The 11,481-nt window shown below is 38.1% G+C and overlaps 1 protein-coding gene across 1 annotated transcript in view; it reads right to left on the bottom strand.

Moving 5' to 3' along the window:
• vsig8a (V-set and immunoglobulin domain containing 8a) overlaps positions 1–11,481 on the bottom strand; it is a 20,214-nt gene that overhangs the window by 5,365 nt on the left and 3,368 nt on the right. The window contains exons 2-6 of the mRNA XM_042214225.1: positions 10,819–10,994; positions 8,180–8,384; positions 6,216–6,368; positions 5,434–5,556; positions 3,074–3,215 (exon numbers count right to left, since the gene is read on the bottom strand). Coding sequence (XP_042070159.1) covers positions 3,074–3,215; positions 5,434–5,556; positions 6,216–6,368; positions 8,180–8,384; positions 10,819–10,994 — 799 coding nt within the window. The remainder of the gene's footprint in view (positions 1–3,073; positions 3,216–5,433; positions 5,557–6,215; positions 6,369–8,179; positions 8,385–10,818; positions 10,995–11,481) is intronic.

Raw genomic sequence — 11,481 nt, 5'->3', positions numbered from 1 at the left:
TTGTGCAAAAATGGGCCAAACGCACGACTGTCACCCATGAAAACAGTTCTACGTCAAGTTGTGGTTTGTTTTACACCCCCCCCCCCCCCCCCGAATTTGGATTCACTGAGGTGAAATTGTGAATGAGTGGTTCAGAAAGCATTATTTTCATTAAATGGATTTTACCACCATGGAGTCTGGATCTTACCCCCACTGGAGACCTTGGGATTTGCTGAAGACAATTTTTGTGTTTTGACTGTCCAAACCTTAATGCAATTCTGTGGAGTGTATATTACCTACAAAATATAACCTCTAACAGTGGTGATATCTAAAATAACACATATGTTTACATAAACCTTGATCAGACTTTGGGCTAAAATACATCCTTTTGTGTTAGAAAGAATTCACATCTACCAAAATTCCCCTTAAAACTGGCATTCGCAAAGCTGGGCGCAAGCTGGGCCACCTGTCTCAAATATAAGAACAGAAAAGAAGAAGCTGTCACACCACATCTAGTGGACTGTGCCTGATTTTTCTCTCACTCAGTAAAATATCTGTGTGCTTACAGACAAATTGTGTTTGGCTTACTGGGGATTTAAACATTATATACACCAGTACTCACTGCTATAACATTTTTTTCTTTCAATAGCTATCTATTTATGATCTGCCACAAAAAAAAAGGCAATCAATGGAATTAAATTTTTGTTTCTAGTCTTTACCCTAAGCTATAATTAGGGTGCAGAAGTCGGTGATCTTATGTACTGATCCTCCATAAAGCAAAGAATATTATTTTAAAAGCTTTTGCTTGAAAAATGCAACCATGTTCCACATGTTTCTCTGTTTTTATTTTAGTAGTAAAACAGTACTTTTAAATCACATTACCTTGCACTTTGTCAGGCTTTCTCTATATCAAATAGGAAGTCTGACATTCCTTCCAAAATTAAAGCTCTCTAAATTATAATTACAAAAGGCTGCAGAACACAATTGAATATGTAGTCCCCTAAGCTACTAAACCACAAATACAAAATTGCAAAAGATTGAGCATTAAAGTTTGCTATTTAAAAAAATAAATAAAAATTTAATGGTGTAGTGTGGAGGATATTTCAAAGACAGATCTGAGAAATTGCTCCAGACACTTGTGGTATCCCCTGCCGTTCTGTATGTTTTAAAAGTTATAAGGTCAGCATGTGTACACCTTGATTTAAGGTGTTGGGGAAAAAAAATCGGCATTGTAGTGATGAATGTGGAGAACAGGAATTGAATCATAACATTTTGCATTATATGATAACCCGACTGCAAGGTTTAGGATTAATGGTCAACCTCTAACATTGGAGAGGGGAGTGAGACAAGGCTGTGCCTGGTCTCCTCTTCTCTTTGCTATATTTCTTGAGCCACTAGCCCAATATATAAGGCAAAACAGAAAAATCGTGGGTGTTACAATAAATGAGGTGGAACATAAAGTAGCATGCTATGCCGATGATGTTCTCTTATTCCTAAAAACACCTGAGGAGTCTCTGCCGGAGGTAATGAACTGTCTTAAAAAACACTGGCTGAATAACAGGATATAAATTTAATCTAAGTAAAACTGAGGCCCTTCCCTACAATTATAGTCCATCTGAAAAGCTCAAACAAGCACATCCACTGAAATGAAACACAGACTCAATTAAATACCTGAGGGTAACACTTACTAAAGATACAAAAAAAAAAACTATATGACAAAAATTACAACCATTTATATCAAAGAGTCAAAGACAACCTTACAAAATGGAATCATATCCCATGTCTGAGCATAAGCTCTAGAATAGAAACCATCAAAATTAATGTTTTACCAAGATGTTTATATTTGTTTCAGACCCTCCCACTCCAGATCAATCAAAAAGATTCTATTGAATGGGATAAAACGATCTCTAGATTTATATGACAAGGGAAATGACCCAGAATACGATACAAAACATTACAACTGCCCAAAGAGTACGGCGGCTGGGGCCTACCATGTTTAAAAAAATACTATACTTCAGCAATGATCAGGGCAGTGTTGCACTGGTGCGATCCCTCATATGTAGCGGCATGGAAGGAAATTGAATGCAAAACAATAACTAATATGCATATGCAGGCAGTTCTAGCAGATAGAAATCTACAGGACTCCATTTCCAAAATAAGAAATCCTTGGGTAAAGGCCAAGGCTGGACTGATGTAACTTTGATGTAACTTTTGAGATTTATAAGATGGAAAAGATTGCTTTTTTAGTGAATTTTGAGTATGAGAAATTTGTAAAACACTGGGGAAAATGGCTCCGCTATATGTGAGTTTTATAAGGCCAGATATCGCTGATATTCATCATTGAAGCAATGGTTGTTTAAATGTTTGTTTATTTTGTTTGTTTTCTATAATAACATGTACTAATGCTATGTCACCATCTGCTACTGAGTGTGTTGGCTTTTCGATTGCCCTGTCTCTGGATGTATATAGTTACAAACTGTATCTATCCGTACACATGTTTCTTTGTTTGTGTGTTGTGTTCTGTTTGTTCCTTTTCTTTCTCTTGTTTTCATATCTGCGTGAAGGAAAAGTACTTGAAGTGATGGCGGTCATCCAGACTACTGTCTATGAGTCTTAGAACAAAGGAAGCCATCAAATACTGTACATTTTATTTTATGCATAACTTCGATAAACACTTAAATTACAAAAAAAAGAATCTTTTTTTTTTTTTTTTAAAAGCTCTGGTGGAGAAGAGATATGTTACCACATGGAGTGTCATGTCATTTCCCCCCCTATACTTTTGTTGTATTTGCATGTTTCTTGTTTGGTTTTAATTGATATCTGGGATTTATATTCTATTCTTATCTGAATGGCTTTGATGTGTGTTGTTTAATATCTTACAGTTTAATTGCCTCTCTGCCTGTTAAAGCTCTGCCGTTGGTGTCATGGTTTTGATTTAAAAAAAACAAAAAAAACCCGTACATCACACAATGTACCATCCAAATGTTCACAGCATACTGGTAAAATTCAGCACTAATAGAAGCTGAAGTTTAGGAAAGTAAGTTATCTGCCCATCATCATCATCTTAAAATGCACTGCTGCATCTGCACTGTACCTGATGTCATTGGAAAATTCCTTCTCATAGCGACGTCTGCTGCTCAACTTCCAGTACAGAAGCACAACAAAGACCAGGAAGATAAAGATGAGGAGCAGGGAACCAACAATGGTGCCAACTATCACAGCAGCTCTGTTTGGAGCTGCAAAGTAAGTATGAAAAACATTAAATTATTCATCCTGAAGTTCTGTTTTAACATCTTGTTTCAAAGAAATAAAAGTATAAAAACTGTAATTCCTAAACAGTTAATTGTCATACTTTTGTTAAACCCCTTTCCAAGCGGAAAGTCTACAGTTCAGTCACATCTTGATTGATTTGAACTGTGCCTCTGTACACCAGAGGCTAAACTGTGATGTTATCCAATTACTTATGGGCCTCACTCTGTCTGTGTCTGTCTGTACTTGAAAATGGTTTATGAATTTCTGATTTTCTTGAGTAAATGGTTTGAACTTGCATATCACTCCTGCTCTACAAAATGCTTTCTAACACATCTCTCCTTTCACACACTAACACATGCAAAGTGCTTGGCTGATATACTTGATATACTCATGAGAAGCTTTTTCAAGTAAATTAACTTACAGCCATCGCTCACCTGTTATAAACATGGCAATCCCTTGGGTTTCCAGCAGAATATTGCTGACTCTGTTTAACTGTAGCAGTATTTTAGCATAGCTAAGAAACAGTCAAGTCAAATTATTATTCTAAACACAGAAGGGCTCTCTCTCTGTGGCAAATAATGGATAAGCGGAAGGTTTCTAAGGTGACGGTGCATGGTACTCAAGAATCCTTTGCAGAAAGTGCAACAGTTGTATTCAAAGCATGATCAGGCACACCGAAAGTAAGCACACCATCCAAAGATCAATACATTGAGTAGCAGTCCACCTCTCAGGAGGAGAAACAACTCCTGGTGTGGGATGAAATATATCCGGATTTTATGGTGGATGCTTGAGATTTGTAGTGTTAGCAGACAGGTGTGTGAAAGGAGACAAACAGGGGAAAGAATGATACTGCAGTGTATCAAGCTCACAGTGAATGATAGTAGGGTGATTTTACTTTCACCCTGACCAAGGAGAAGTACCACTCCAGTTTTCATAGAGATATGCTACGTGGCATGCATCAGCCTGTGGTTGGCACTCTTTGTGGAGAAGGATTCATATTGCAGCAGGACAATGGGCCCAAAACACCTCAAAGCCATATCATGGATGTTTCATTATTGCACACTGAAACATTGTCAGATCATGCTGGGACATCAATGCCTGTCAGATTTTGAGTGCTGTTATCAGATCAGGAAATTTTTGATCTCAAGTTTACTGGAGAACACAGTTGTGCTTTAAATTATATCCCCATTGCCAATAGTCCAATGAAAACTACATGTAGGTTTCCTGAGACTTGGATGTAAAAGCATGAATGTATAATAATATATTTCCTGGCAGTTAAAAACTGCTAGTTTTATACTGTTTCTACCTGCATTTATTCCATAATATGCCACTAATTATGCTGCAAATCCTTGGTTGAGGGCCACGAGCCTAAGGGTTGACACTTCTTGTGTAGGACAGAAGCCTGCACTTGGAATAAAAATGAATGACTATGAATGATTCACTGCTCGAAGCTTAGCATCTAAGCACTTATTCAAGGGGCTCTGGACCTGACGAGATGCATTGGGGCCTGCTCCAAAGATCATAAGGCCCAAAGAGAAACTCGTGCTATGGATCCAACGGATGCAGATGGTTGTGTGAGTCTTAAACTAAATGATGATCTCATCTGTACTGGCAGGCTGTAACACAGACTGTACTTCCCACTGGTGCACTCACTGTCAACAGATTCATTGCCTGTGAGACTGCTCTGCTATACCCCTCATATTTGTCTTGTTTAGATGTATTACTGTACATAGATTGCCCTCATTTAAGGCATCTCACTTAAAATTGGTTAGCATTTCTGCTTGTATTTAATTAGTCCACATATTTTTTTTGACATAGCTTTTGCTTTGTTTCATCTGCATTGTAGAAAGCCAACAGGGTCTGCAGACCTGCTGGCAGCAGAATTATCATAACTTTACACTTGTGTGATTTAACACCAGAAAAAGTTAGCGATGAAAAACAGAAGGCTAAAACTTTCAGCGAATAAATGTTTTTCTTGTCAAGGAAAGCGTCCCTCTCCCATCATCGTTAGACAGCATAAAAGGAACGTCACACTAATGTTACAGTGTGTGAAAAGCACAGCAAAGAGGAGATTTTGGCACAGCTACAAAGAGAGGAGATTTAAGAGGATGAACTCGAACATCCACGTCTTTCATGATCTGATGTGTGCGTCATCCGTCATGCATGTGAACACAAGCAGTCTGTGTGAGCGTGCTTTCTTACGTTTGTTGGCTTTCAGGTTCAGCGTGCAGCTTTCTACTCCAACAGCATTGTTTGCTTCACAAAGGTAGGTCCCTGCAAAGCTCTCTGAGTGGTTGCTGATTTTCAGCTCTCCGGTCACACTGTCTGGGAAAATGAGCACGTGCCAACAAGCATAGATTAATTCAGGGTATACATACTGTACATTATAAGGTGCTCAAATGAAAATTGATCAAACTGCCATCTCTACATGAGAAAAGACTAAAAACATGAAGCTCATTAGTATGCAGGTTTGGAGCAGATATTCATTACGTATGCATGCAAGCAATGTGTTTGTTGTTCCCTGCTTATATAAGGCACTGATCAATGTAGTTTGCAGTAAATATGTTTGGGAAGAACAAGGAAATGTTTCTAGTTGTAGAGTGAGAACTAATGTGGAGAAATGCAAGTAACATGGTAAAATGCTACCATTATAATAGTCTTGCTTTAAAAACTTCAGGGTTTATGTTATTATCAAATATTGCCACCCAGGAGTTTTGTCATGTAAGCAATCAATGAAAAAAAAATTTTTTTTTTGGAAAAAAGGTGACAAAGTTAGCAAATAATAGACGCTCACAAAGAAAATGATTTTCATTGAGTTTTTGCTCACACAGCATCAAATGATACAGTGCCTCAGTCCCAAGGCACCCGCCCCCCACCCCTCCAAACCTCCAACACATGCATATACACATACATAGACTCTCGAGCATGCACGTATTCTCTTTGATGTGCAGTATCATTGTGACATCAGCAGAGGTCACACTTACTCTGTGCGGCTCCATCAGCGATCGAGCCAGCTCTTTCTCTCCTCCATGTGTATTTTAAAGGAGTGGAGCCTTTTGCAGACTCGCAGTGCAGAGACACAGGATTGCCAATCAGTTCCCCTCCCTCCACCCAGCACTTAGGTACAGACGGCTTCGCTGAAATCATACAACAAATGGATAATTTTCCATTGCCATTTCCATTCTATTTCTTTCCCCTTCAAAGGAAAGGGAAAAGAAAAAGAAATAAAACAGCACAGCTTTATAGCTTTAGGATGAAAAAGGGGGAACCTTTTTGACTGAGTTTTGCCACATATACAAACAATACAGAGGGTTTTCTTGTTTTTGTTTTCCAACTCAGATATGCTATAAAAATCTATGAATCACCCCAAGAAAGCACATCTCCAAGACAAATTAATGTTTCAAATCCTTATGGAGTTAAAGCTTGATGGCTAATGATGGCAAGGCTGAACAATTTAGACACCAATGCCATCTTGTTGTGAAGAGATGTGAGAGGGTCGAAATTGCTACCCATTAGGGTGAGACTGAAAATGTTACACAATACTCTGAGCATGTTGCACATTTACACAATTTAGATAGTGAAAGAAGATTTACAAAAATCTGTCCCCCAATTTCTCCAGATATTTTTTTTCAAACGACTTATGCTATACACGATCGCACAAGGAGTCTAATCTATAAAATGAATTGCTGGCTCTCAGGACTGCCTTGTGTTGCTGTCAGCAAGAAAATAGCTATGGGTTATCTACTGACATATAAGAGTGTGGTATGGATATTTATTTAACAATGTGTACGTTTCATTGAGGAGGGAGGTGATGTTATCTCGAATTTTAGAACACTTAAATGCTTCTTGGAAAATATTGGAGAAATAACTCAGGCTGTGGTAGATATAGGTAGGTAATTTGGTCCCAGGTTGGATAGATTATGTTCTTCAGGTCATTTTAAACCCAAAAAATGTTTTATTAAATTGAAACATTACTGCAAAACAATAATGATGTTATTTCCTTCCTATCCCGAGACCTAGCTGCGAGATTGCTGGCAAACTTGTATTTTTTGAAGAATGTTTCATCACTACAGTTGTACAATACGGTGTACACTCTCAGTTTAGACTTTTGGATGTAGGTTCTACAGGACTTCTGAGGGAGTTGGACTGCATCAATTACCTGCTCCATTATGAGACACATTATTTAATACCATACTCAACTGTAAGTCTGGCAGCGAGGTGACTGTCCTCCACCGCAGTTACTGCTCAGTCTTCAAAATAGATGAGATTGACTAAGTAAGTTCCTTTTCCCAACTGGCAAACTTTAAGATTCAGTACACTGACAAATGGCTCTTAGTGACGTGTCATTAGTTTTAGACAAAGCCATCTTCCTTCAGTTCATTCATTTTCATTTGTAAAATTGCAAACACACCGGCCTATTTGCAGCAAACTCCATCTACTGATGAAGACTGATGTCCAGAGAAAGCTAGTAAGTGAACGTTCATTTCAGATTGTGTAATTCAATCATGCAAGTATTCACTATCCCGCAATTGATTACTGGACTCTAAAAAATGATGAGTTCTAAGCGATCGGTTTTGTGATGCGTTATAAAAAGAAGTAAAATGCATGTTCTAACAAAGCAGGGAAACTTTATTGCAGATTAAATGGTTGAAGCACTAGATCAAATCGGCCCATTTAACACAAATTTAGGGACTCACTTGTCATCAGATGAATAATTTTTTCTTACTACTACTTCTTTTGGTTGCTCCCTTTAGGGGGTCACCGCAGAGGATCACCTGCCTCTGTTGCACCATATCGCTAGCATTCTCCATCCTCAATCACACTATGACATGACAAGTCTTGAATAGAAAAGGTGCCTCCTGAAGTACTAAACACCAAGAACACTGCATTTTGGAAAGGTGATGGACATAAATAATGCAGCGAGACGCAACCTAAAGCCTGGTCTTACCCATTACCATCAGTGACATCTTGTGCATGTCCACTCCAGGTGCTTTCTTCACTTTACATTGGTAGGTAGCGGTGTGAGCAGGTGACAGCAGAGCAATCGACAGTGAAGCGTCACCCATCGAGGGATCACCAGCAGCAAAGCTGAGCTCTTTTTCAAATGCATGGTTACCAAAGAAGTACTTAGTGCCACTGGTATAGGATACAAGCTGATGGAAAAAATAAAGACAAATATAAGCGTAATTCAGCAATTGACTGAAATGGTGTTAATGTTACATGCAGTCTTCTTAAATTAAATGTACCATGAGTGGTTGGTTGAATTACCACCAAATCTGGGCCTCAGAGGGTCTCTAAAAATCTCTTTTAGTTCAGTGTTTTACTTTTAAAGCACGTTTACTGTGGCTCAGTTTCACAACACTCATCAGTCTCATTTCCAGCAACAGCAGGGAGCAGCAAAAAAACAAAACAAAACAAAAAAACCAAAACCTGCCAAGCACCAAAAGGCATAATAACTAGTTAGTAAGAAATGGAAATGCAGTTAGATTTTTTTTCCTCATTTAACCAAGAACCAAGTGTAGTGTATCTGCACATCATCAAAAAGAGAAACAACTCAAAATTAATGCTTTCAGGTTTTGGTTTTATATGGATGACAGGATTTTTCCCATTTGCAAGACTTGTAAATGAAAAATTGTTTGATCACACATTAACATATCTATATACACTTTTTGGTCAGATATTAGAGTTGTGTGCTCATTAGTTGGTTGTAAGTTCTTTACAGAGGACCTATTGTTTGTTCCTTATTTTCAGATGTTTCCTTTTTTTTCACTAAACATGGCAAAAGTGATGAGGTCACTGAGTAAAAGTACCCTCTAAAAGTACCCCTCACACACACAAAAGTCATGCAATATGTGCTCCACATTTTTTCTACTCTTGGCTATGTATGATGTCAGTCAAAAAAGATATCCATCATTTCAGTCACAGTTCTAGATCCAGCTCCATCTGCCAGCTGTTCAAACCTTTGTCAGGCAGTCAGAAGAAAGTTGGCAAAAAGGAAGAATGGGCTCAAAGAGACAGAAACTAAAACTGCTTTTTTTAGACAGAACTAAAATCAGTACCAAAGCCCAGAAGAGGATAAATGATGATTATTTTGAACTGTGAATTATGCAAAAACCACCCCCTAGTAAAGAACAAGAATAAAGACATGAAGCTGGAAATGTGCATAAATAGGTCTACTAGTTTACAATTAGGAGCAAAGCCTCTACTACTTTATACGTTAAACTACAATATATCACATTCAATTTTGACTTAGACCACAATTTTACAATGTGTTTAATATTGGTACATTATACATAGTAGATCTAGTCAATCGTTGCATCGACTTTGCATAGGGAGAGATGAAAGGGGGATAAAAAAAACATTCTCCCGAGTCTTAAACACTAATGACTTGTTTAATTTAAAAGGCAAATGGGATAAACAACTAATTCCTGTGAAATTAAAAGGTAGTGAGAGTTCATCAACTCTCCTTGAATGAACATTAGTTTAGACTGTGCACCACATGAGATTTAGAATAGAAAAAGATGATGTGAAATCCGAATAGATTAAAAGATTTAAGGATTGTTTTGCGAAGTGGTTTTTTTGACACCTAATTAGGGTGCATGCAGTTTGTGGTGAATAGAGTGATTAATGACAAAAGGCTACCAAAAGGGATGGTGTACAAGATGGTAGTTAACACAGCTCTCCTATGTGGATCAGAGATGGTGACAGCTGAGTTAAAGATTGCAAAGATTTGCATTGGGACTGAAAATGATAAGCAGGATTAAGAGCGAGTATATCAGAGCAACAGCTCAGGTGAGATTGACAGATGCGGGATGGAGTAAGAGAGGCAAGATTGAGCTGGTTTGGAAATGTGAAGAGGAATGAGACCCGGTATGCTGGGATAAGCATGTTGAAGAGGGAGCTGTCATGTGACAGGAAAAGAAAAAGGCCAAAGAGGAGGTTTATGGGTGTGGTGAGAGAAGATTTGCAAGTGGCTGGTAAGGTTGTAGAGGGCAGGAAGAGATTCAAACAGATGATCTGCTGTGGTGATGAGTAACAGGAACAGCAACATTAATAAGCTCGCTTAGCTGTATTCAGAACCTTTGTTTGAGTATGGTGAGAAATGTTGAACTCTTTCATTTCATGGACCTTCGTGTTCAAATCATTTGCTAACAATTTCAGATGCTATTATTGGAAATGCATTTGTGACTTACTAATAATTTAATGGGAAAATGGAGACAACATTCAATGCGCTTCAGTGAAGGGCATGCCAGTCTTTTTTATTGAGTGCTACAGCCGGTCAGATTGACATGCGAAAATATAGGCATGACTCAACTTTAACATGAAAGAATAAAATCTGAAAGAGTTAACGAATAATAAGCAAACAGTGGAACTATTTAACTGTAGATTTTTTTAACTGGAACAATCTGTCCCAAAGAACATATTCTCAAAAATAACTGGTATATAGACCCAAAATATTACCAAATGTTTCCAAACATTTGAAATGGCATAAAATAACTAAACTTCTGAATACTGCAATTTAATAAATTCATCCTGTATGCATTTTATAGATAGCATTGTCTGGGTCGATCTCACATTACTTCTTACCATTTGATCTTTCTGTGTGGTGTCTGGACTGATCACAGACCATTCAATGTCAAGTTCCCCAGTGTCACGAGGGCTTGGTTTGTAGCTGCATCCCAAGGTCACACTCTCTCCCTCTGCCTTACGGATGGTCTGTGGGCCCTTGGATGTCACCTGCAAGCCTTGCGTGTATCCCAGCTCTTAAAACATTCAGAACACTTGCATCAAAGGAATGCAAACATTAAATAAACATCATAAGGTAGTGCATTAGACGATAGAGCTTTCTGAATCCCCCCCCCCCAAATCTCTGATTACTCAATTTACTGAAATAAATCTTCTCTCCTCCTATACAGTCACAGTTGGAATGTAGCAGACAATACACTACCAATCCCATAATGCACAGGTCACATCACATACTCAGGCATCAATGCCTTCCTTTGGCTGTCAATGCTGGTTGGACTCAGTTTCACTCCACTACTTAAAATAATAAATGATGACCTTGAGCATTGGATCAATCTACCACTATTCATCACAGGCTGAATTCCAATTGTTAAAACATCAATATCTTCTAAAAATAAATTGTATTCAGTTATCTCAACTCGTCCTGCTGCCAACCGTATAATTCCTAAATACTACAAGAAAAACAAGACAACAAGAATTAAAAGACAACAAGAATTAAAGAGACAC

The sequence above is a fragment of the Haplochromis burtoni genome, unplaced genomic scaffold (assembly GCF_018398535.1).
Source record: "Haplochromis burtoni strain Fernald_Lab_line unplaced genomic scaffold, NCSU_Asbu1 Contig_533, whole genome shotgun sequence".
Taxonomy (NCBI): domain Eukaryota; kingdom Metazoa; phylum Chordata; class Actinopteri; order Cichliformes; family Cichlidae; genus Haplochromis; species Haplochromis burtoni.
Note: the sequence above shows the minus strand (reverse complement) of the source record. Positions and strands in the feature narration are given on the sequence as shown.